At 51.0% G+C, this 26,685-nt stretch overlaps 1 protein-coding gene across 2 annotated transcripts in view; it reads left to right on the top strand.

The window, feature by feature from the left end:
* SDK2 (sidekick cell adhesion molecule 2) overlaps window positions 1-26,685 on the top strand; it is a 256,028-nt gene that overhangs the window by 182,159 nt on the left and 47,184 nt on the right. For both annotated transcript variants that reach the window (XM_055332148.1, XM_055332138.1), the window contains exons 13-24: window positions 5,411-5,587; window positions 5,952-6,088; window positions 6,664-6,811; window positions 10,408-10,548; window positions 12,256-12,437; window positions 12,991-13,106; window positions 21,560-21,755; window positions 21,962-22,060; window positions 22,461-22,652; window positions 23,870-23,991; window positions 24,906-25,015; window positions 25,125-25,275. In XM_055332148.1, the coding sequence (XP_055188123.1) occupies window positions 5,411-5,587; window positions 5,952-6,088; window positions 6,664-6,811; window positions 10,408-10,548; window positions 12,256-12,437; window positions 12,991-13,106; window positions 21,560-21,755; window positions 21,962-22,060; window positions 22,461-22,652; window positions 23,870-23,991; window positions 24,906-25,015; window positions 25,125-25,275 (1,771 nt within the window). The remainder of the gene's footprint in view (window positions 1-5,410; window positions 5,588-5,951; window positions 6,089-6,663; window positions 6,812-10,407; window positions 10,549-12,255; window positions 12,438-12,990; window positions 13,107-21,559; window positions 21,756-21,961; window positions 22,061-22,460; window positions 22,653-23,869; window positions 23,992-24,905; window positions 25,016-25,124; window positions 25,276-26,685) is intronic.

Genomic DNA, 26,685 nt, shown 5'->3' with positions numbered 1-26,685 from the left:
AGTCAGAGAAACACCTCCTTGGACATTAAACATTGACCCTTTAGGATGGTCATCATATGGTGCCAGCGTGAATGCAAGCATGAGCCTTGAAATCACATAGATGTAGTTAAAATATTGTCAACACAAGATCCAGAATGTGCTTATTCCTGAGACTATTAAATTTTTGTTTTATATGTTTATATCTCAACTGTAAAGATGTTCTCCAAGAGAACCCACATACCCCCCTACCACCATAGAACCCCGCTGTGGGTCTCAGACCCGTACATAAGTGGTAGCTATAACTTTAGCACCCGTTAATTGAAAAGCTATATAACAATAAAAAGCTCATATTAATTCAGCAACACGTTAAAATAAATTAGTGTTTTATTTATTAAAATATTACCCGGCTAGTATTTGGAAAATACTTGCACATTTTATTAATTCTCTAAGAAATTCTTTTTTTTTTAAGATTTTATTTATTTATTCATGACAGAGAGAGGCAGAGACACAGGCAGAGGGAGAAGCAGGCTCCACACAGAGAGCCCGATGTGGGACTCGGTCCCGGGTCTCCGGGATGTTGCCCTGAGCCGAGAGCAGACGCTCAACCGCTGAGCCACCCAGGTGTCCCTCTCTAGACAATTCTTGATGAACAAAGGCATTCAGGGGCCTCTTGCCATAGACGATAGGCCCACCTCCCAAGGACCCTCAGGGAGCCACAGATGGAAAACCCTATTTCCGTTAACTGGAGCAGTCCTCACCTTCAAATGGAACTCCCCATTTGGGCAATCTTTTCTTGATGGGGAGAGAACACAGAATTGGTCTGTCAGGCCTCAAAATTGGCAGTCGGGGACCAAAGCACCCCCACATCTCCCACCCCTTCCTCAGACTTGAAAACCCTGTTGGAGAAAGGGAGACAGAACATGAGAGACTCCTAAATCTGGGAAACGAACTAGGGGTGGTGGAAAGGGAGGTGGACGGGGGGTAGGGGTGACTGGGTGACGGGCACTGAGGGGGGCACTTGATAGGATGAGCACTGGGTGTTATTCTGTATGTTGGCAAATTGAACACCAATAAAAAATAAATTCATTTAAAAATAATAATAATAATAATAATAATAATAATAATAAAAGAAAGGAAACCCTGTTGGAGCTTTAGGGAACACAATGGAGGTGTTCCCTGACCCAGACGGGCTAGAAAAGACCCAACAAACAACCAAGTCAGACTAACGTGGTGGCCACTTAATTCTGTATTCCGTGCCCTCCTCAAAATCAAGCAGGACCCAAGGGTCACGGCCTGAGCAGAGGCAGGTTGCCACTGCAGAAAGCTTCCAGAACTGCCTTAGGAGAAACTCTTCTGTTTAGTACTGAGCCCAGATCTAGACCCGCTCTGAGCAATCCACTTGTGGCCACTATTAATCCTAATCAATATTTCCATTGGCTTTTATTATTATTCAGCTAATAGACAATCCTTTTTAGGAGGAAAATATAGAAAACGCAGGTAAGTGCACAAAAATATGGGAAGGGAGAGAGAGAAAGAAGAAAAGTGGGTTTATCTGTTTCTCTCAATGAGAGATAATAATATTAGAGTGTCATTTATAAAAAAAAAAAACCTAGAAAATGGTTTCTTTGTGTTTTCCCTTAAGAACCCATTATGAATCTCTTCCCCTGTCAATAAATATTTTTGTATAAACCCCATTATATGATTATTCATTATTCACTCGTCCATTGTGTGGATGTAACATAATTTCTGTTACCAATTCCCTAATGCTGGATATTTGGATTGTATCTCAGTTGTTGTTTTTATTTTTTTATTTTTTTTATTTTTTTTTTTACTAAAAAAATTGCACCTGGGTGGCTCAGTCAGTGGAGCGTTCAATTCTTGATCTCGGCTTAGGTCTCGGGGTCGTGGGTTCAAGCTCCATGTTGGGCTCCATGCTGGGTGTAGAGCCTACTTTAAAAAAAAAAAAAAAGAAACATCATGGTGAATGTCCTTGTAACTAAATATTTTTGCACTTCTTTGATTTCCTGAGGACTATTGAATATTATTTAAAGCTGAAAGAAGGCCTGAATATTGCTCATCAAAATTGTTTAATAGCCAGCTATATAATTTACAGATGATTTTGGAAAATTTCTACCCTGAGTTAAATGGACTCATGAGTTGTTTCTTTTTTTTTCTTTTTTTTTTACTTTCTACCCTGGAAATTTTCAAACATAGCCCAGAGTAGAGAGACCCAGATCATCAAGCCTTACTTACCCCCATCTTCCTTTTTTTAATTTTTATTTTTTTATTTAAATTTAATTAAATAACATATAGTGAATTCCTAGTTTCAGAGGTAGAGGTCCGTGATTCATCAGTTGTGTATAACACCCAGTACTCATCACATCACATGCCCTCCTTAATGCCCACCACCCAGTTACCTCAGTTACCCCCTCCCCCCACCCCCTCCCCTCCAGCAACCCTCAGTTTGTTTCCGATGATTAAGAGTCTCTTATGGGTTATCTCCCTCTTTGACTTCATCTTATTTTATTTTTCGCTCCTTTCCCCTAGGCTCCTGTTTTGTTTCCTAAATTTCACATATGAGTGAAATCATATAATTATCTTCTCTGATTGATTATTTCACTTAGCATAATACCCCGTAGTTCCATCCACATCACTGCAAATGGCAAGATTTCATTTTTGATGGCTGAGTAATATTCCATTATATGTATGTATATATATATATATATATATATATATATATATATACATATATATATACACACATACCATATTTTCTTTATCCATCCTTCGTCGACGGACATCTGGGCTCTTTCCATAGTTTGGCTATTGTGGCCATTGCTACTATGAGCATTGGGGGGCAGGTGCCCCTTTGGATCACTACATTTGTATCTTTGGATCCGTACCCGTCTCTTGGCCTCAGTCACTGTCAGCATTTTGCTCACCTGGTTTCCCATCCCCCCATCCATCCCCCCAACACACACACATGCTTTTTTTTTTTTACTGAAGTATTTTAAAAACAAATCTCAAGTAGGTAATTTCACCCCTAAATAGGTCAGTATGGATTTCTTATTTAAAAGGACTTTTCTTGAAACATAACAACCACGTCCCTGTCCCGTGTGACACAATGAATAGCCCCTTGATGACTGCTGATAACATGTCACGGCATCCCTGATTGTCTGGAAGGTGACGTTTTAGAAGTTGGTTGGTTTAACTCCGGGCCTGAACAAAGTCCACACGTTGCATTTGGTTGGTGTGTTTCCTTTATTCTACATGGTCCCCTCCCCCTCCTTTTTGTTTCCATCTGTTTGTTCACATGCAGTTAATTGGTTGGAGAAACCAGGTTCTGCAGGACAGAGGTCCAGCTAACTTTCTCTATAAAGGGACAGAGAGTAAATATCTTAGGCTTTGAGGACTATGTATCTTTTGTCACAGCTCTTCAAGTGTGCTTGCACTCACAAGCAGTGTGCAAACACATGGGCGTGTCTGCGTTCCAATAAAACTTTATTTACACAAACAGGCAGGGGGCCACAGTTTGCTGACGCCTACTGTAGAAGACCCCACATTCTGGGTTTGGCCAGGGACTTTTTCTTGGTGTGGGATACTTGTTCTTCTATCCCCTGTATTTCTAAGCAGATTCAGGTAACTGGCTGATTAGATTCGGGCTTAGTTTCTTGGGCACAGACACTCCACAAGTGGTGATACATCCTTCCTAAAACACCGTGTCCTGAGCCGAAGACGCGTCTGCTTGCCATAGGCTGTTTCCTAAGCAGAAATTACTCTCTGCGACTAGATTTGCTTTTAAGTAAAATTCTACTCGTGCCATCCGGGCTGGCAAGGATGATTCTTTTCTAGCTATGGAGATGAATCGAAGGTGATTACTTCTGACAATTTGTAAATGTATATAAAAAGCCTTAGAATTTAACTCAGCAATCTCACCGCTGAAAATTTATCCTTGAGGAAGTGATTTAGGATGTATGAAAATATGTTGCTGCAAGGATGTTCCTCGCAGCATTAACTATAGTATCAGAAAACAAGGAGCTACACTGGGCACCCAACATCGAGGGAACCATCATGCAGCAGATAAAGGCCAGGGTGTGGAAGTGTCACGTTACAGAGAGTTTATGATGCTTTGTTGGATGGGAAAAGCAGCTTTAAAATCAGGATGGACGGATGGCTAGCGAGCTATTGTTTACCTCCATGTGCTCTAAGCGTCGAAATACATGATGATGACTAACTTCCTTTGATCCCTTACGACCTGAAGCATTTTATACCAACTCACACCATCCTTATAAGCAACCCTAGAAGGTGGGTGGTATTATTTTTCCTCGTATTACAAATGAGGAAACAAAGACACAGGGAGGTTAAATACGTAAAGCTGGTTAAGGGCCAGGCAGCATTTGACCAGGGAATCTGAATCCAGAACACAGCGGCATTCTGGTACCATGCCCCTTGGGGCAGGGGAGAAAAGTCTGCAAGGTAGATGCTCAGATGTTACTCGTGGTTCCCCGAGATGGGAAAGCTTTTCACGTGTCTTGCCCTGTATTTTTTTTTCCTATTTGTAGTTGCAATTTTCTGATTTTTTTTTTTTAACTTAGCTTAAAAACATCACAGGCTCGTTCTCCTGGCAGCCTTACATTCTCGATCACAGGTAGTTCACGCACCTCGTGGCCCAGGCCACACTTGTCCGCAGCTGAGCAAGTGACGCGTTGCGTGCAAAGCCGCTCAGTCCCCAGCCCCGCACCCTGCCCTGGCTCCCGGCACCCTGGCCAATCTTGCCGGAGGGCGGGTGGTGGAGGGCAACCCCCCCAGAGCTGGCACCGCACCTTATGCTGATGACAGTAATCGTTGTATTTCCTCAAGAATCATTGCGGAGGAGATATTTCTTATTGTCAGGCACGGGCATGTGTGTAATTTCTCAAGTCCCTTTGTACTGACTGACCGAAGCTAAAGTGATTTTTTGGACACTAAAGTCCATTTTTCACAGTGATGCATTGATCTAATGATTCCCCTCATAAAACTAATTCCAAAATGTAGTCTGTGCGGAAACTTTAATTCTTTCTCCAGCTGTAATCTTTTAACCTCTTCGGAAGATTACCTTTTGCCGGCACTTTTGTGCTGGCTGCTTGGCAGTGGCTTCTGGCCAAAAGCAACACGGCTCTGACCTCGACCTGAACTGGAGGTGTAATGGCTTAATGTGCTGGACAGAGCACCCTGCGACGGGGATGGACAGCTGCAGGCTGCTCGGGGGCACCCCCCCCCCAGCGTCCCCATGCTCCCACCTAGCACCAGCCCCGGGGCCCCCCTTCCCCGGGTCTCTCGGGAAGCGCCCTGCTGCTTTCGGAGCTCCCCCCCAGACCTGCCCCAGACTGCACCCCAGCAGCACCCCCTACTTCCCTACCTCTCTTTCCTGACTGCTGCTTCTTCCCCGCAGGTACGTCTGGGAGAAGGATGGGACCGCCCTGGGCATGGAGAGCAACCCCCGCATCCGTCTCGACAAAAACGGCTCACTGCACATCTCGCAGACGTGGTCAGGGGACATCGGCACCTACACCTGCCGCGTGCTGTCAGCCGGAGGCAACGACTCTCGCAGTGCCCACCTGCGCGTCAGGTGAGGGCAGCCTGCCCAGACCCCCAGCAGCGGAGGTGCAGGGGGCAACGGAAGGCTCATTTTGGCAGATGACCGGGCCACGTGTGACCTGGGTCCATCCCCCTCTGGGAACATACCCAAGCCTCCTCCAGGCCTCCCACCACCACCACCCCACCTCAGTTTGGCCCTCTGTCAAGAGCAGGGGGGCTCTGGGTATGGCCTTGGACATAGGGGACCACAGAGCCAGAGAGACGAGCCTCCAGGCCAATGGCCCAAAGGCCAATTTATGGCTGGGCACGAGGTATCATGAAGTTCAGTGTGAGCCCCAGGTGCCTGTGTGTCACCTGACTCCAGACCTCACAGGTGGCGCTTCTGTCTCCTCCAGGCAACTGCCCCACGCCCCCGAGCACCCCGTGGCGACGCTCAGCACCACAGAGAGACGGGCCATCAACCTGACCTGGGCCAAGCCCTTCGACGGCAACAGCCCCCTGCTCCGCTATCTCCTGGAGATGTCAGAGAACAGTAAGCCCTCCCACCGCAGCCTCGGGGAGTCAGGGGATTAACCACAGGGCCAGGCTCCAGCTCCCCAACTTCCCAGTTCTGTGCCTCCGAGCAAACCTCCCGGAAGCCCCGGCTCCCCTGCAAAAGGAGCGTGGGCATCAGCCTCCTCAGGTGGTTGACAGTCGCACAAGATCGTGTGTGCAAGGGGCAGGACCCGGGCCAGAGCCTCCCAGGCCATGGCGATTCTCTTGCTTTTTCTCCTCCCAGGCCCCAAGCTGTGAACTCCAAAATTAGCAGGCCTCATTTGAATGATGTTTTAAATACAGTGTGCCTGGTGCTCATCAGGGGGAAAAAATAAAACATAGAAAAGATGTGCATCTCAGCCCCCATGAGCCCTCGCCTCCTCCCCAGGACCCTCCAACCCCCTGGGACATGTGGCCAAGGGGACCTGTAAAAATGACATCCAGCCTTTCCTGGACTGAGACTGGGAGGCACTCCTCTGCTGGCCCAAATGGGGCTGGACCCTGCTGGAAGGGGGTAAGGCGCCCATGGTCTTCCAGGATTCCCATGTCTGTCTCCACCTTCTGATCCTATAGATGCCCCCTGGACTGTGCTCCTGGCCAGTGTGGATCCCGAGGCGACCTCAGTGATGGTCAAGGGCTTGGTGCCCGCACGCTCCTACCAGTTCCGCCTTTGTGCGGTCAACGATGTGGGGAAGGGACAGTTCAGCAAGGACACGGAGAGGTGAGGGGAGCACGTGTTCTTCCAGGGCAGGTGGTGGGCGACCCCCTTGGAGGGAGGGCCCGGTAGCCGAGTCCCATCTGGCGGCGTGGGGCCTGGCTGTGTGCGGACCCTGGCCACCGCCTCCTTCCTGGCCTCCTGGGCTTCCGTGCCCATGTCTGTAGAATGGGGTAGCATTAGCTGGCCTGCCTCACAGGGACGCTGCAAAGATGGAAGGAGGGGACCCAGGGGAGGTGCTGTGAGCAGTGCTTGGTGTGGGATAAGCACCCACCAGAGCAAGTGGTCCCTCTCACCGGGAGCTTGGCAAGTTCAAGGACCTGCCTCCTTCGGCTCTACGTCTGCACGGGCATCGTCACTGTCACGTGGACGTGAGGTGTAAGGGGGCCATGGGACCCACACAGGTCTCTGTATCCAGTGACTTGCACCATGCCAGGTCCTATTAAGCTTTCAAGAAGCTTTTACAAAATGAGGAAAATTAAGTAAAAAAAACAGCGGGTCATCCCCTTTCAAACATCACCGGGGAATACGCGCTTAAGTGGGAGGTGATTCTTGCCACCTCAGCCCTGTAGGATGAGTGGTCACCTCTACGGAGAAAGAAGCCATGGAGCTAGAGGTCAGAATGACAATGACACAAATCCCAGGCGCCTAGGTTGTGTGCTGCTCTTTCCTTTATGTTTCTTTTTATTTTTTTTTCCAGATTTGTTGAGATATAGCTGACATATAACATGGTGTGAGTTGAAGGCAGTGTGTTGATTTGATATATTTATATAGTGCAGTAGGATTACCACGACCGTGTTGGCTAACCCCTCCATCCCGTCACAAAATTACCATTTCCTTTTTGCGGCGAGGACATTTAAGATCTATTTTCTGAGCGACTTTAGAGTATAGGATATAGTGTTATTAGCTCTAATCACCATGCTATACTCCAGATCCCCAGAACTTACGAATCTCAAAACTGGAAGTTTGTGCCTTCAACCAGAATCTCCCCATTTCTTCCACCCCCTAGTCCTTGGCAACCACCAATCTCCTCTCTGGTTCTCTTAAATTCAGCTTTTTTAAAGATTCCACGTATAAGTGAAATCAGACAGTGCTTGTCTTTTCCTGTCTCACTTATCTCAGCATCAGGCTCTCAAGGTCTATCCATGATGTCACCAATGACAGGATTTCCTTCTTCTCGTGGCTGAATAATATTCCTCTATATACATATACCACATCTTCCCAATCCACTCATCCATGGGCAGTGACCTAGGGCGCTTCTGTGCCTTGGCTGCTGTGACTAATGCCGCAATGAGCATGAGATCCTATTTTCATTTCCTTTGGATGGGTAAATACTCAGAACTGAGAGGGCTGGATCATACGGTAGTTCTATTTTTAACTTTTGGTGGGACTGCCATACTGTTTTCCATGGTGGCGACACCAGTTTGCATCCCCCCCCTCCCAAGTGCCCAAGAGTTCCCTTCCCTCCGCATCCTCACCAACACCTGTTACCTCTGGTCTTTTCGATGATGGCAGTTCCAACAGGTGTGAGGTGACAGCACATTGTGGTTTTCACTTGCATTTCCCTGGTGATGAATGATGTTGAGCACTTTTTCACATTTCTGTTGGCTTGTGTGTTAGTGGGAAAACTTCTAATGGAGATCTTCTGCCCATTTTTAAGTTGGGTTGTGTTTTTTGTGGGGTTGTTTTTTTTTTTTTTTTTTTGCTCTTGGGTTGTATGTGTTCTTTATATATTTTGAATATTAATCCCTTACCAGATATGGGGTTTGCAGATGTTTTCCCCCATTCCATGGGTTGGCTTTTCATTTTATGGATTGCTTCTTATGTTGTGCAGGAGTTTGCTGAGATCCCATGTACTCATTTTTGCTTTTGTTGCTTGTGTTTTTAGTGTCGTATCCAAGAACTCACTGCCCAGACCTGTATCAAAGAGCTTTATCTTATATTTTCTTCTAGGAGTTTTATGGCTTAAGGTCCTACGTTTAAGTCTTTAATCCATTTTGAGTTAATTTTTGTGAGTGGTACAAGATAGGGGTCCAGTTTCATTCCTCTGCATGTGGCTGTCCAGTTTTCCCAACACCACATATGGAAGAGACTTTTCCTTTCCCCACTGAGAAGAATTAATAGTGTTAAAATGTCCATACTACCCAAAGCCACGTGTAAATTCAGTGCAGTCTCCATCAAAATTCCAATGGCGCCTTTCACAGAATTTTTTTTTAAATCCTAAAACATGTATGGAGCCACAGAAGACCTTGAAGAGCCAAAGCAATCCTGAGAAAGAGCAGAGCTGAAGGCATCACATTTCCTGATTTCACACTATACTAGAAACCTATAGTAATCAAAACAGCATGATACTGGCATAAAAATAGACATTTAAAGCAATGGAACAGGATAGAGAACCCAGAAATAAATACATATATGGTCAACAGATATTTTTACAAAGGAACCAAGAATGTACTTGGCTCCTAGATTCTCTAAGGTGTGTATGCAGACCTCTGGCTTACATGCATCATTTGGTTTTGCCACAGACGCAGTGACCTGGATGGAGTCTTTCTGGCCTCTGCCACCAGGGCCATGACTCCCTAACAGGAAAGAGAAGTGGCAGGTAACATCCTAGCAGGGAGGCCAATTGCAAGAGGATTTCTTCGCTCACTGTTTATTGAACACCTACTATGTGCCAGGCTGTGTGTAGACCATGAGGGATGCAAGGAACAAAATCCCCACGACAGAAAGCCTCAAAGTATAGGGAAAAGCCATCCCACACTTTCTCCAGGTCTTTGGGCTTCTCCTCAAACCCCGATTCATCTTCCTGATGCATCTTCACACTAATAGCCCTGAGTCACAAAGAAAAAGGTTAAATCACCCTCACTCGCGGGCTTTACAAAGACATGGGAATGTGCAGTACATTTTGGAAAGCCATCCGTCAGAAAGCAAAAACATAAAAATAAACTGAAAGGGAAAGACATCCATCAAAAATAATTAACTTTCGTTTTTAATGGATGCAAGTCAGTTATGGGAACAATGCACCGCGGTGGAACACTGCATCCCCTGGCAAAGCCAGAGAAAAATGCAGTGGCGCTCGCTTCTGGAAGTGGGTGACGGGCTCACCCATGTGTCCCCCCAGGCCCCCCCCCACCCTGCCCTGCTCCAGCCTGGGGCTCTGCTGGGTGGAAAAGGAAGCCTCGTCACGGTGCACCAGCAGCCTGCAGGTGGGACGTGAATATTTAACACTCCTGCTTCTGAAATACCTGATTGCTTATGACGTCACCAGCCCCAACAGCAGCTTCTTTGACATACAGGAGACTGAGGCCCACGTCCCCCAGCTGCACAGGCACCACACACATCTGGTGCTTTATGGTGTTTCAAAAGGATTCAGCTATACGTGGTGTCATTTGAGCCTCAACCAGTCTTAGAAAGCAGGCAAGTGGAGCTTTATTATACTCCTTTAAAACATAAAGGGACAAGCTCAGAGAGGTTAAGCGACTTGCCCAAAGGCACACAGCAATTGTGCAGACGGAGCAGCCTCCTCGTAGACCGAACTCCTGTATTTTCCCTTGAGACTAAAAGCGGAAAGGCCCACCCACTCTTGGTGTTTTCATATCCAGGGTCTCCCTCCCCGAGGAGCCCCCCACAGCCCCTCCACAGAACGTCATCGCCAGCGGCCGGACCAATCAGTCCATCATGATCCAGTGGCAGCCGCCTCCGGAGAGCCACCAGAATGGCCTTCTCAAGGGCTACATCATCAGGTAGGCATCCACCCCCGGGAGAAAGGAGGTACAGCCCAGACCCAAGGGGAGGGTAGAGAGTGGATCAGCAAAGTCATGGCAGGTCCTTCTCCGTCTAACAAGGACCAGGTTGGGATGCCTCGGTGGCTCAGTGGTTGAGCGTCTGCCTTTGGCCCAGGGCATGATCCTGGAGCCTCAAGATCGAGTCCCACGTCGAGCTCCCTGCGTGGAGCCTGCTTCTCCCTCTGCCTGTGTCTCTGCCTCTCTCTGTGTGTCTTTCATGAATAAATAAATAAGATATTTAAAAATAAATAAATAACAAGGACCAGGCAACAAGAAATGACTTTGCTATGGTAGGAAGGACTTAGGTTAGACATACAGAGGAACTTCCAGAAGGCAGAACCTTGGAAACCAACGGGAATGCTTGAGAGAGGAGGGTACAGTGTAATGTCCTGGAGGCTGTATGGATGCCACATGCTGGGGCTACACAGGATAGGACACAGGGAGACGGGTTTAACTATCCGAGAGGCCGAGCACCGGGGAACCCAAGAATATTCCATCTGAAGCCAACTACTCAGCCCAGAACTGGTCAAACAGTAGACGTCCTTTCTTTGGTCCTGACGCAAAACGAAGCCCAGCTATAGAGACTGTGATGTCTACACTTGACCGAGGATACTTCCTTCACCGGTAACCTCAAACTGAGTTTTTAAGTGCTACCAATTTGGTGTCGTGAATTCAAATCAGCATAGAGTCGAAGTTGCTGAGCATCCTCCAATGCTCTGAATCCCAATTGGCTGCGGAATGCATGTCTCTTTCCTGTCCTGTGTCCACGCGGGTGGGGCTCTGGAACACCCCAGGTCTGGAGGAAGTGATTGTCGGTTTGCCTGCTCCATGAACAGCTCATTTTGTTGTGGGTTTTTGGTGAGCCCTAAGGCACGGTGGTTCTCAGAGGGTGGCCCCTGGATCTGCAGTGGCATCAATTCGAATGCAGATTCATAGGTCCTACCCCTGACCTACTGAATGGGAAACTTTGGGGTGGGCCCCCCCAAACCCATGTTTCAACGCACCCTCCGGGTGTTCCTGATACGGGGTAGGCCTCTGAGAACCACTGCTATGGGGTATTGCAACACAATAATCTGGGGCCTCTGGTTTCCCAATACCGTGTATACCGTGGTTCTCCCGTAAGTCATCCACCCCCCCCAGATTTTGCCCATCGAGATCCCACTTCTGGATTACCATGGGTTCTTTTTGTGGTGGAAGCTAGAAATTGGTACAGTTGGTAGCTCAAGGTTTTTCTCTCCACCTAAGTGAGTGACTTAGGTCAAAAGAGGGAGCCAGCCCTTTGGAGGGGAGCCCAACCTTGGGACATGGCTCTCCATCGGTGACCTCTCCAAGGTGAGGCCAATGTGATCTTCCCAGAAACCCTTCATGTCCGTGGTTAATTCTCTGTCCACTGTCCTCCCCCATCAGAAAGAACAGACACATCCACTAGGCCTGTGCCATCCGGGGAGATAGCCGTTGGTCCCCTGTGGTTATTTCATCTAAAATAAATAAAAGTACGAGTTACCAGCTGCACTAACCACATTTCATGTGCTCAGCAGCCACGCGCACAGCGGCCACCACAGCAGACGGCGTGGGGATGGAGCACGTGCACCACCACCCATGGTTCCTGGGCTCGCGCCCAGCGGGCTGACTCCGATGCACCGCACCCCGCCTTTCTCCCCGCAGGTACTGCCTGGCCGGGCTGCCCGTCGGGTACCAGTTTAAGAACATCACGGATGCGGACGTCAACAACCTGCTGCTGGAGGACCTCATCATCTGGACCAACTATGAGATCGAGGTGGCCGCCTACAATAGCGCCGGGCTGGGTGTCTACAGCAGCAAAGTCACCGAGTGGACACTGCAGGGAGGTGGGTGTGGATCGTGACCACGGAGGAGCTGGTGCTTCTCGCTCTCCCAGGCCCGCACCTGTGGCTCCCGTACCTGTCCCGTCCTGCCTTGGCCACGGCACCCGGTCCATCCAGTCCTGAGCTGTTGCCCGCCGGGGCTCGGCTACCCCATGGGAGCGGGAGGGTGCTCAGGGGCAGAAGAGTGTTGGGGGGAGCATGCTGAAGGCAGACGCTTCAGGTGCGGGGACCTTCTGTGTTGTCCATGTTAACTGGATCACGAAATGGCTCGAGTCCAATGTGTCCATACCAGCCTCCCACAAGCGCTTTCACATCCATCGCTTCCGTTTACTGGTCCCCTGCGAAATGGGTCAGGCGAGTTCTGTTGAAGCCAGACTGATGGAGAGAAAGAGGTGCCTCGAGTCCACAAAGCAGGGGGAGGGGGAGGGAAGGGGGGGCAAAGCAGAGTCTGTAGACCCCATCCCTGTGTTTTCTCTACTAAAGTGGGCAAGACTGACTCTGCCTCCTGTATCCTCACCCCACCCCACCGCACCCCCGTCCCGCTGCCCTCCCCTAGTCCCCACCGTCCCTCCTGGCAATGTGCACGCAGAAGCCACCAACTCCACGACCATCCGCTTCACCTGGAATGCCCCCAGCCCCCAGTTCATCAATGGCATCAACCAGGGCTACAAGGTACGTGGGGCCCCTCCCCACCCCCAAGAGGAAGCCTGGGGATTCTACGAGGGAGACCGCAGGCTGAGGAGGTTGCAGGGGGAAAGGTGAGGGACCCCCTGTGCTTCTGGAGTCATTGGTTCAGGCCAAGCAGGGGGCATGTGACCAAGGTGGAGGGCATGCAGGCTCCCTCTGAGGCTGTCGGGGGGTCTGGCCACCTCCCCGTCTGTGACCCAGTGCAGAGGAGCTTTCTCGGTGAGGCTGGGCTATAAGCAAAACCAGATTTCTTTCAAGCTCAGGAGCAGCTGGACATAGCCACGGCCTCAGAAAAATCCAGAATCCTCTTCTTACTGCCAAGCTGTGGCTCTAACAGGCATCCCGCTGGGACACAAGTCCTTGGGCTGCTCTTGAACCCCGCCCCCCAGGGAGTGTGGTGAAGGGCATGGGACTGGGACCCTGACAGATGTAGGTTAAGATCCTGGCTCTGGCTCTGCCTCTTGCTGGCTCCCTGGACGAGTCCTACGATCAGTCTGAGCCTCCCTCCTTCGACCCATGTTTATTAAGCCGTCCTATCTGCGCTGTTCGAGCGGCTGGAAAACCCAAATAAACTCCCACTCCCTCATTTGTGAGGATGATAACAACACCTACTCCTTGGCGCTGCGTGAGGATTAAATGAGAGAGTGTTTGTGATCCGTCGAGCCTGGTGACACACACACAAGGGCTCTGCAAGCGATAGGAGGAATGGGCTCGTCCCATCGGGCTGCCCGAACCAGGTGCCGCCGTGCGGGGGGCTCAAACATCAAAAACAGATTTCCTCACAGTTCCAGGGCTGGAAGTTGGAGATCAGGGTGTGGGCAGGGCCCCACTAGGTCGCCGTCCTTAGGGCCGCAGCTGCCCTTCTCCCTGCATCCACGTGTGGTCTCTCCCCGGCGTGGGTCCCCATCTCCTCTTCTTGTAAGGACCCCAGTCCTGCTGGACAAAGGCCCCCCTTACTGAGCTCCTTTTAACTCCACTGCCTCTTTAGAGACCTTCTCTCCAAATGCAGTCACGTCCTGAGGCCCTGGGGTTAGGACTCCAGCGTGTGAATTTGAGGGGTGGATGGGGGGAAGCAGCTCAGCCCGTGACGACTAGTCGGAGCAGTAATGGTAGGAGTTGTTCAATAGCGGTAGCAGCGGCCGTAAATCTGCTGCGATGCTAACTGTGCCCCCGAGTCAGGACTTCTCAACCATCCCCTCCTGGAACCCAGACCTCGCTCTGGAGCTGGGGTCCCTGCTCTGGCCCCGCGGGGAGCACCATACCAGCCTCTCCCCGGGAGAAGGGAAGACCGAGTGCACAGCGCATGGGGCGGGTGGGAGGATGCCCTAGGCTCCCTCCTAGAGGTGGGGGGGTGCATTTGAGGGGGGTGTCCCGGGGAAGCAGGCCTTGAAGGAGAAACACTACAGGCTCTGGTTTTGAGCCCAGGGATCTGGTGACCTCATGGTGACCGCCGCCACTTCCAGAAGGCTCCCGGGCTCCCTCTGTTTCGTGTTTGCATGCACGGGACACGCAAGATGATTTCTAGGACCGGCGGCCTTAGCCCTTATCCCTGCAAGGAGGTGGGTGGCTGGGGTGGAAAGGGACTGAGATTAAATCACAGAGAGCATTTTCTGCTGGCGTTGCAAATAACGGAGGGATGGGCTCGAGCCGGGGACAGCCCTGCCACGGCCTGCTCACTCCCAGGCAGGCAGGGTGCCAGGGCCGAGCAGGGCTGTCCTGGGGCAGGGTGCTGCAGCTGAACACCGACTGGCTGGCTGGCTGGAAAAGCCTCCTAATTGGGACTCTAGGGGGAGGCAGGGGAGGGAAGGGGAGGCTCGCACAGCGCTGAGAAGCAGAGGAGCCGAGCTGGGAACAATTAGCTTCCTGCTGCCAGTTCTAAGTTTTCTTGCACAAATTGGGGGTGGGGAGGATGGGGCCGGGCTGCAAACTTCTAAGGCAGATGGCTCCTGCCGGACCTACTGGCCAGGACAATTAGGGCAGTGACCAGGACAGAGGCTGCAGGAGCCCGCCCACCTGATGATGTCTGGGTCTGCTTGGTGTCCGGCACCCGTGGCTGCTCCCTAAACGTCAGTGGGGACGGCCCACCCAGACATTCTGAGCGCAGGGGGTGCACTTTCACACTGGCAGGGCGCTCTCTGCAAGCCTGGCAGGATGCTAAGGCTTGCCTCGCCCTCGTCTCTCAGAAGACTTCTTTCAGAAGTCTTTCGTCCTCACCCCGTTTTACAGAGGAGGAAACTGAGGCACGAGAGGCAAGTAACGTATTCAAAGCCAGACAACTGCAAAGCTCAGATTCAAACTCCAGGGCCTGCACCTGTTCTTGCATTGAAAAGAAAATATGGGGGCACCTGGGTGGCTCCGTCGGTTAAGCGTCTGCCTTCAGCTCCGGTCATGATCTCGGGGTCCTGGGATGGAGCCCCACATCCTGCTCAGCAAGGAGTCTGTTTCTCCCTCTCCTCTGTCCCTCACCCTGCTCATGTGCTCTCTCTCTTTCCTTTTCTCAAATAAATAAATAAAAATCTTTAAAAATAAAGTATGTCGGGGCACCTGGGTGGCTCAATAAGTTAAACATCTGGCTCTTGATTTCAGCTCAGGTCATGATCTCAGGGTCTTGGGATCCAGCCTGAGTTAGGGCTCCCCACTCAGCAGAGTCTTAAAGGATTCTCTCTCTCTCCCTCTCCTTCTGCCTCTCCCCCTGCTCACACACACACACTCTCTCTCTTTCTCTAAATAAATAGGTAGATAGATAAAAGAAAGAAAGAAAATGTGCCCTATGATTTAACTGTAAAATAATAACCACACTTTGATTTTTTTCCCCCCTTAAGTACAAATGGATTCAAGCAGGGATTTTGTTTCTTGCTTCCTTGGCGTGCAGCATCACAGGGACAAAGCAGCGGTACATGTCCCTTGCATTCCTCCAATGAGAATAGACTCCCCACCCTCTTTGAATTGTTACACATTTCCGAACCTCCACCAAAGTAGAGGGAAAACGATAATGACTTTAGAAAACCCTGATGTATCCCAGCTTCAGCAATTACCAGCTCGTGGCCAAACGTGTTCCATCTATTCCCTGACCCCCGGCCTCTGCCCTGGAATATCGTTAAGCAAGTCCCAGGCCGTCATGTCGTTTCATCCATAAATATTTCTGCCGAGAAATATTACAAAGCTTCTGTTTGAAACACAACCGCAGTGCCCACACTGTCATCAGCGTGCCTAAAAATATCAGCAGTCCCCTTGATGTCATCAGATACGCAGTCAGCACTCACGTTTCTTTTACTAGTTGCTTAAATGAGGTCCGCATGCCTGCAATTGGTTGGGGTTTTTTGTTGTGGTGGTGGTTTTTGTTGTTGTTGTTGTTTGTTTTTTTTTTTTAGGTCTCAGCTGATCTCTGGATTCTCTCTCTCTCTCTCTCTCTCTCTCTTTTTCTTGTAATTTATTTAGTAAAGAAGCTTCCTCATTTATTTGCCTTATAGAATTTTCCACAGCCTGGATTTTGCTGATTGCCTCTCTGTGGGGTCATTTAACACATTCCTCAGAACGCTGCATTCACAGTAAATTGGAACTCAGAACTAGAGGCTTGGTGCCTGGGTGGCTCAGTGGTTGAGCATCTGCCTTCGGCCCAGAGCGTGATCCTGCGATCCCAGGATCCAGTCCCACATCAGCCTCCATGCATGGAGCCTGCTTCTCCCTCTGCCTCTGTCTCTGCCTCTCTCTCTGGGTGTCTCATGAATAAATACATAAAATCTTTAACAACAACAACAACAACAAAAAGAGAACTAGAGGCTTGATCAGATTCAGGTTTGATGATTTCATGGTTTTGCCCAAATATTACTTCCTAGATGGTGTAGTGCATTTACATCAGAAGGGCTAACGTCTGACTCTCTCTTACAATCGTGTGGTGACCATTGACCACCCTGGGTGATCTATTATTTCAATAGCATTGCAAAATGAGAACAGTCAAATATTATAATTTCTCCTTGATGTATGAGCTGAAACATTTTCCAATAAAAGAATTTTCCCCTTACCAACTTTTTAGCTGCCGGAAGGTTCAGCTCGTCTAGGAAAAAGCATGGTCAGAGCTCAGTCCTTTTCCATCACTTGCCAATTTTCAGGGTAACAAATGTCATTCCTTGGCATCTCCTAAAAGTGACAGGAGTTTGGATGGTGGGGGGGAGCATCTTTTTTATTTTGTTCTCTTGTGGTATTATGTACTCGTGGATTTTTTTTTTTGTACTTGTGGATTTTTAACACATCTGATATGTTTCAACCCACGGCTGTTTTTATTCGTGTTGATGCCAGGTTGATCCAGCCTTGACCTCTTAGGTTGGTGAGTCCTTTTGACCGGGCCCCAGCAGCCTGATAGCTTCCTTGTGACCAGACAGGATGGTCCAGGCTGTCTCCGGTTCCTGTACCATCCCTGGGATCAGCTGTGTCTTCAGGGAATCTTGTTCCTTTCAGGCAGAAATGATAATTAGATACCACAATCTGGGCGCCAGGGGTGTTCCTGGTGCTTGCACTGAAGGCCGTTTCTAGGCTCTGTTAATGGACAGCTCGGAAATGCTGCTCCTTCCCTCTTCCTTCCTTCCTTCCTCCTCCTCCTCCTCCTCTTCCTCCTTCTCCTCCTCCTCTTCCTCTTCAGATAAGACACATACTGATACTCCCAACTCAATTTCAGGGTTATAAGCTCTTTAATAATGCTATTGGTCTTTTGTCTCTCTGTGCTCCATACTGAAAATCCATTTCCTGTACCAACCACCATAATTCCCTGCCTACTTTATCCCAAAAAAACACCCACAACAGTTTCAGAAGAGTCATACCGCCACGGGGACTACCAAAGACCAGGTCAGATTATTTACGGTGCTTTCTGTGTCCTGCTAGGGATGGACTTCTCATGGCTGTGCTACAGAGTCTCTTGAAATAGTTTGTCTCTGTGTAATTTTGCTACAGCTCAATACACCATTAGGTGCATTTGTTCAATTTTGGTTTCTATTTTGGGGGATTGATTTTTTTTTATTTAATCTTGTTCTATAATTATGCATCATATTTACATGGTTCCAAAGTTAAATATACAAAGTAAATTCAGAGAAAATCAGCCTGAATTCTGGTCCATGCCCCCACCCCTACCCCGCCCCCCCGCCAATGACCTCTCCACCCCCACTGTAGGTATGATTTCTTTTGGTTGTTTGGTTTGGTTTTTCCTTTCATTTCTTTAACATAAACAAATGCAAATATATATATATATATGACCCTGCCTAACAAGAGCAAGCATGTGGACGGCAAAGAGAAACCCTGCACTCACCCGTACTCACTCATTTATATATATATAAATGTGTGTCCTCCCCTTCTTAGATAAATGACAGCACACTCTACACACTTTCTTCATCTTGCTCCTTTCTTTACATTATATCTTGGGGATCACTCCACAGGAATAAAGAGATTCCTGGCTCCCTTTCTGACATCTCTATTGGACTCCATTATGTGGCTTTCCCATAGTTTGGTCAACCAGCTGCCCAGTGATGACATTTGGGTTGTTCCCAGTCTTTTACGATAATAAACATTTCTGCAGTGAGTAGCTCTGTGCATATATCTTTTCATATTTTTCACATTTAACATTGGAATAGATTCATAGAAAGGAGATTGCTGGATCAAAGGAGAAATGTATATATATAATTTTCCTACTGCTGCCAAATCCCTCTATTATTTTTTTAATTTTTTTAATTTAATTTTTTAAACAGGAAACGTATTTACACGATTCAAAACCCAGTGAAAGTGAAAAGATAAACGTGTAGCAGAAATCCCCCACCCCACTGCAGTTCCTTGTCTGGTTCTGTTCCATCCACCCAACCCTGAAACTCTCCCCGCTCTTGGTAACCACTGTTGCTAATTTCCTGCGTATCCTTCCAGAAGGTTTCATGTGAATCCATTCACATGCAAAGAGATAGAAAGAGAGAGAGAGGGAAAGACAAAAGGAGAAGGAAGGAGAGAATTTCCTCTACTTTTTTTGTTAACTCCAGCACCTAGCAGACCATAGGAACCACCCTTACCCTCTCATCCCCCATAACACACTGCCTCCACCAGAAACAAGAGACACATCACTTCTCCCAACAACCAGCAAAGCAGCTATCACTGTTCCCTATAATAGTCTGAGGCTCAGAGAGGTCGACTGACTTTCCCAGGGTCACCCAGGAAGTAGCAGAGCAGGGTTCTGTTTTTCTTTCTCTCATCTGCTTTCCACAGCAGAGCTGCCAGTCCCAGGAACCTAGATCTGGTGCTGCTCCCCAAGCACAATAACTCCCACACCCCCAACCATGCTCAGGACAGCCCAGTCTGCTTATGCACCGAGACCAAGGACCTGATCCAGTAAATCAGCACGGACCCTGCCTAACAAGAGCAAGCATGTGGACTGCAAAGAGAAACCCTGACGCTCACCTAGCCGCTGTGTGTACCTCAGAAGGCAGAGGCCTTCATGCAGGGTCTGAGCCAGTGGGTCAGGGGAGGGGGACCCAGAGATCCCAAGCCAGCCCCTGGCAGGCCCATGGGCACCAACCAGGCCTCAACCTTTGTGGTCCTCATTTCCCTTCCTGCAGCAAGACAGGGCAGTGATGCCCATCCAGTCCTCATTGTGATGATGCAATGGGACTGGCCGGCGATAGTTCTACTCCAGTGCCAGAGTATGAGCTCATCGGACGGTGACCCTGCAGTGCATTCACTTGAGCAAAGTGAGCCCTGCTCTTTCAGGGAACAGAAGGTACAGAAGGCAAGTCTGTCGTCTTCCTGGCCTGAGGAAGAAACCTCTTAACACTAACCCTCATCCTCTTCACAGGCAGCTAGAAAATGACAAGTGGCTCACATCCCAGAGTAAATATTCTGAAGCCACCTTGGACTTCGGCTCTAGAGCCATGAGATGATGAAGTCCTTATTCAGAAAACCACACAGCCTCCACCCTGTGCACTGCTGGGTCATTTTTGAAGACAACTCCCGGTGATGCTGTCTTAAGGCACCTGTAAAGATAGTCTTTGTCCTTTATTTCTAAAATAATGGTAGTGATAATAATTAGCCTAAACCCAATAAAATAATATTTACCCAGATTTTGCACTTGCTGGGGAACACACCACACAATTAATTCTACCGGCGTAATTAATTCAAATTTACATTAATTAAATGAAATTAAAACATTAAACTTGTTTCTTAATCTACTCCAAAGAAGTTCGGCAATTTAATTGCTCTGAAACAAGATAACCAAAATAAGGAGGATATTTAACATACTTATTAAATGCCACTTAGTATTTCTGATTAGTATTTTTAGGGTCTAATTAGTGTCTAATTAACTTGCTATAGGCTATCTTTTCACAATACCAATTAAATTTCCAAACATCCTCTATAAACACGCAGCCACGAAAAGGAGAAGATGAAGCATTGTTACAGGGGCGAGTTAATCAGGAGACATCAGCGCGGTATTGTTTTATATCTATAAATACCCGTGGTTATTAAAACTCATCAAGTGTTGCTTTTCACCATTAATTGCTAGTTAATCAACTTCAAATAAACGAGGAACTCTCTGAGACCAGCTGTCATTGTTGGAGACAGATGAAGGGCCCAGAAAACAGGAGTGTGAGGTGACATCAAGAGGCAAGAAGGAAGGCGAGGCAGGAAGTGCGTGCGTTACAGGTGGGGGGGTGCAGAGGGGAAGGCAGATGGGAAAGCCTCGCTGCCAGACGGGGCTTTTCCCGCTGACACCCCACCACCAGGTCCTGTCTCAGACTGAAAGCCCAGCTTGGGACAAGTTGAAAGGACGAGCTGAAGTGGCAGCTGTGTGCGGGAACTCCTGGGGAGACCCTGCCCAGCCCAGGAGGAGAAAGCTGTAGGCGCCCCAGTGTTGGAGTCGGAGCCTCTCGGCTCCCCACTAAGCTGTGTGGTATCGTGGGAGTCGCTGAGCCCCGCTGAGCCCGTGTCCTCATCCGTAACACGCAGGGCAGGCTCCTCACTCAGAGGGACTCCCCAGCACCACCACCAGCACCACCACCACCCCTGGTTCTGTTCGATGCTCGGCTGGCATCGCCTTGCATTTCTTAAAAATCTTTAAACAAGGGAACCCTCTGTTTTCCTTTTGCACTGAATCTGCAAATTATGTAGTTGTGTTTGGTAAAATAAATAAATAAATAAATAAATAACCCTGGTGAGAGATCACTCGTGGAGAGCACTCAGCCCCGTGCCTTGCTCTAAGTTGCTCGGCGGCCGAACAGCACACCAAAGTGAACTCCCAGAAGGATGGGTGCCCGTGGCTTGTGGGTGTCTATGCGGCCTTCCCTTTCCTGGGAGGAGGGAGCCTGGGGAGCTGGGCTCCTAGACTCTCTCTGTACATTGGCCCAGACTGTGGGAGAGAGCTCGGCCTCTTCTGGAACATTCTTGCTGCCCTGCCTGAATTGCTGGCCTCTCCCCAGCTGATTGCCTGGGAGCCGGAGCAGGAAGAGGAGGTGACCATGGTGACTGCCCGGCCCAACTTTCAAGACAGCATCCACGTGGGCTTCGTGTCTGGCCTGAAGAAGTTTACCGAGTACTTCACCTCCGTGCTGTGCTTCACTACTCCTGGAGACGGGCCTCGGAGCACCCCCCAGCTGGTGCGCACCCATGAGGATGGTAGGCACCCCCCAGCCTCTGCTGTCCCTGCCCCCCTACCCACACACCCACACACCCAAGAGCCAGGCTGAGCGCTCTGGGTACAGGGCGATCCCCGCCTTGTCCCCCACCCTGGGGTGGCCCTGGAGCACCGCAGGCTGTCTTGCAGACAGTGGCCTCTCTCTGGCTCTAATGTGCTTGGCGGGGGGGGCCTTTTCGGGGTACAGTGCCTGGTCCCGTGGGACACCTGAGCTTCAGTGAAATCCTGGACACCTCCCTGAAAGTCAGCTGGCAAGAGCCAGGAGAGAAGAATGGCATCCTCACAGGTAGGCGGTCCTGCACCAGGGGGTGAGACAGGTGCATCGAGTCCATCCCTTCGACTGGTGTTCATCCGAAACCTCCCAGCCGACCGCACTTTCTCAGAAAGTATGCGGAGGGGGTCCTCAGCCCCTCTGCTCTGCAGCACGTCCCGGGTCATCCGGCGGAGGCCCCCAGCAGCTGCCGTGATGACTCGCTCCCTCCCACCATGCCCACCCAACAGGGCACAGGGCATCCCACCCAAGTTCCACCTGGGGCCCCAGGCGAGCTTCCCAGCTCCCACAGCTCCCCTTGCCCCCAACACCCACCTAACTGCCGGACTAGTGAAGGAGGGAGAAGCAGAGCAGAAGGGCCAGAGCCAGCGTTGGTCACAGCCAAGCTCACGCCACAACTGGGGGCTGTCCCCAGGGTACCGGATCTCCTGGGAGGAGTATAACCGAACCAACACCCGCGTCACCCACTACCTACCCAACGTGACCCTGGAGTACCGCGTCACGGGCCTCACCGCGCTGACCACCTACACCATCGAGGTGGCCGCCATGACCGCCAAGGGCCAGGGCCAGGTGTCCGCGTCCACCATCTCCTCTGGGGTGCCTCCAGGTGGGTGCCCACTCTCAGGGCAGGCCTGCTGGCCTCTCGTGGTCCTCCTGACCAGGAGGCTTCTCTTTTTCTCAGGAATCCTGTGGCTCTCTTCCCCCAGAGCTCGCTCTCTCCCATGCCTTGGGGTCCATGGTCCCTTGGGCTTCCCCAGAGCAGGCCTGCGTCTCATGATCCCAGGTCTCTGGATGGAGGCTCGCTGGGCTCACTGCTGCTTCTTCCCATGGCTGTCAGAAAAGCATGGTCCCCCAGGACCCCCCACCCCTGTCTCACCCGCCCCCATCCCACATCAGGGTCAGCATCAAGCAGTGGTATCTCTGATTCAAGGGAAGAATTCTCACTGTTGCCCGGGAAGTCCTAATGGGATTCCAACCAGTGGACGTGTTGGCTGGGAAAGGGGTAGAGTAAGGTGGGAATAATCTTAAACCTGGTATAAAGAACCAGCTGAGATCTACTCTCAGCCCTGCTTCTGCCAAGCTCTGTGACCTCGAGCAAGTCCAAGTGTCCCCTCTGTGCCTCAGTTTCCCCATCTGTATCTATGGGAGGTAGACTAGATAACCACATGGTCCTGGCTGGGTCTGTGGGTGTATGCTTATTGGACCCAGCCAGGATTCTCGACCTGCCCCTTGCCCTCCCTGCTCCGAGATGGCTGAGATACTCGAGCCCACTCAACCCCAACTGATGATAACACTAACAAATATTTATGCCTGGAGCCAAGTGCGGCATATATATCAATTCACTTAGTCCCCACAACAACCCTGAGGTAGATAATACTATCATCGCCATTTGACGGAGGAGGACACTGTGGCACAGAAGGGTTAGGTGACTTGCCCAAAGACACATAGCATGGAGCAGTAGAGTAGGATTCCAACTAAAGACAGTCCAGCTTCCGGAATCTGTACTCTCTGTTCATCCTGAATCCCAAGGTTCCTGGTCAATAAAATAGGGGCTGCCTCCTACCCCCACGCGTCCTTCTAATCTTCAGCCATGATTGGGTTTGGGAGGGCTGAAAGGGGGTGTGTGTGAATGGAGCAGGAGACTCTTTGGGGAAGCCCTTGCCTGCCCTGGCCCCAGTCAGCCTCCCCGTGGCCCTGGGAGGCCCTCCCAGCCCCCAGCCCTACCTCAGGGGGTAGGGCACACACAGCCCCCCACCCAGAGTCCTAGTCCATCCAGAAGGGACCTTCTTGTCAGCTGACCTCCTTTCCCACCCTGTTTTCCAGAACTCCCAGGGGCCCCCACCAACCTGGGCATTTCCAACATCGGCCCCCGCTCCGTGACCTTGCAGTTCAGGCCAGGCTACGATGGGAAAACGTCCATCTCGCGCTGGCTGGTGGAGGCCCAGGTAACACCTGCTGCCGGGGAGCCCTGCAGCCCACGCAGCCTGCTCCCTGGCCCCAGGCATGCCCGTGCTCCTGAGAGCAAACCATACGTGTCCCCGCGTGTTTTCATATGCAGCTGTCAGATGGCCAGATACACAGAACATGCCCACAGTTCCCAGGACGGCCTGCCCTCCCCCTCACCACCATCCACACACACCTGCACACACACAGCAGTCCCCTTGGGTCGTGTGAGGGCTGGCTGGCCTGGAGGAATACACGGCTGCTGCCTCTAGCCCTGTAAGTGGTGGGTCTCGGCTTGGGCTCCCCGCGGGGAGCTTTCATAAGCGCCAACGCCTGGGCCACACTCCCAGAAATTCCAATTCTGATTTAGCTGGGGTTTTATTTTTTTTTAATTTTTATTTATTCATGATAGTCACACAGAGAGAGAGAGAGGCAGAGACACAGGCAGAGGGAGAAGCAGGCTCCATGCACTGGGAGCCCGACGTGGGATTCGATCCGGGGTCTCCAGGATCACGCCCTGGGCCAAAGGCAGGCGCCAAACCTCTGCGCCACCCAGGGATCCCTAGCTGGGGTTTTGGAAGCCTGCCAGGGTGTTCAGCAGAATCCCCCGGGGAGTTTGTTAAACACCCAGATCCCCGGGTACCACCCTCAGGGCTTCTGATGGGCTAGGTCTAGGGCAGGGCCCTGGGCTGGGTTTCTAGAAAGCGTTGCACCAGATTCTGATGCAAGACAGCTCGGGGTTGTGCTTGAAGACACGGGTAAGGTCCTGGAAAGATGGTGACCCCATCTGGGGCCCTCCAGGCACTGGGATTGAATTAAGACCTTCCATGGGCCGGGCTTTACCTCCTAGAATCTGGGGCACAGGACATCTCAGCCCCACAGGCTGGGCAGGTCTAAGAGTGTCTCCCTTTTGCAGGTAGGCGTGGTTGGGGAGGGAGAGGAGTGGCTGCTGGTTCACCAGCTCACCAACGAGCCTGATGCCCGCTCCATGGAGGTGCCCGAGCTCAACCCCTTCACCTACTACAGGTAACGGGGCAGGATGCCAGGGCAGGGGTGGGGGCTCCCCAGACTGGGACGGGCTTCAGTCCTGGGGTCCTGCCCTCATCATCTTGCTTGCTCCCTTCCCCCACCCCAGCTTCCGAATGCGCCAGGTGAACATCGTGGGCACTAGCCCACCCAGCCAGCCTTCTAGAAAGATCCAGACGCTCCAGGCACCCCCTGACATGGCCCCGGCCAATGTGACCCTGCGCACGGCCAGCGAGACCAGCCTGTGGCTCCGCTGGATGGTGAGGCTCCCAGGAGGGCCGGTGGGTGTGGGATGGCTCCTTGGTCCTTGTCACCCTGCCAAGGTCATTTCCTCTGAAGGGTCACGTCGAAGAGGGGGAGGTTCACCAGAATACCCGCAGCTCCCTTCTCTTAACACCTCGCTCTTTTAAGGTGCCTGATAATCAATCTGAGCCAAATGAACAAATGCCTTCTGTGAGAAGCAGCTAGAAAACACTGTTTAGTGAGCATTGCCAGGTGCCCAGAATTTGACATGTTTTCTTCCATTTAATCCACCTGGTCATCCTGCAAAGGACACATTATGGCCCCAATTTACAGCTAAGGAAACTGAGGATCAGAGAGGTTAGGACCTCACAGCTGTGGACACACAGCTCCCAAGTGAGTGATGGGCCTGGGGTTCAGGTGTAAGTTGTCACCAAGTCAGAGGGTGAGGAGTTGCTTCTGAGGTTGAGGGGCAGGTGCAAGAGACCAGCCCCCACAGGTCAGAGCTGCATGTCAAGGACCATTACCCCAGGTGACCCCGCACAAGGCAATAATACGAACATCCTGAGGGCTTTGTCCTGCCAGGCACGGTTCTGAGCGCTTTATTCAAAGTCAGGCCCAGAACCCTCTCCAGGGGCTTGTGACATCAGAGTGATCCTGGCCCCTACTCTCCAGATGGGGAAACTGAGGCAGTGAGCAGTCAAATCACTGGCCCAAGTCCCACCCACCGGCCCCGCCAACATCCTCCCACCTCCTCTAGTTAATAGCAAGGCTCGGTTTCCCAGCCCAGGGAGCCCGGCCCCCCGGAACCCACAGCCTTAAGCACCGAATACACCGCCACCCCACCTTCTGTGGATCGGGAGAGAATCTTTCTCCCCGACACCATTCCCCCAGGACAGCGTTTTCCTGACTGCAGCCCCACAAAGCAGCGATCCCGGAGGCGCGAGGGGCACACAGGAATTCTGAGACAAACGAATGTGGGGAACAGGCCCACGCAGCCTGGCTCCTCTCCTGCGAGAGCACTGGGGAGAGCCTGCCTGACCCCGCTCCACTGACCAGTCTGGCCCCCTGACTCTGTTTTGTCTCCACCTGAGACCTCTTACCACTTGCACAAAACACAAGTTTGCAGAACACCATGCCGTGGGATCCACCAGAAAGCCACTACTCCTTTTCACTCAGGTGGATGCTGCGAGAAGGAGCTCATGGCACCATCAGCCCCGGACAAAGGGTAGTTAGTCATTATGATTCCCCTCCCAGGGGGCCGGCGGACCCTCGAGCCACGGGCAGGCCCTCCTGGGCATGGGCAGCCCCACTACTGCTCGTTCGGCCCCTTCCCTCCTAGGCCCTGCCCCACTCCGGGCCGGCTCCCTGCCTTCCCCCTCCAGCTCACTTGAAGGTTTCCAAGCACTAAAAGACTAGAGGCTGATGCC

Source organism: Nyctereutes procyonoides, unplaced genomic scaffold, assembly GCF_905146905.1.
Source record: "Nyctereutes procyonoides isolate TBG_1078 unplaced genomic scaffold, NYPRO_anot_genome, whole genome shotgun sequence".
Classification (NCBI taxonomy): Eukaryota; Metazoa; Chordata; class Mammalia; order Carnivora; family Canidae; genus Nyctereutes; species Nyctereutes procyonoides.
The sequence above is the reverse complement of the archived record's forward strand: the minus strand, read 5'-3'. Positions and strand labels throughout refer to the sequence as shown.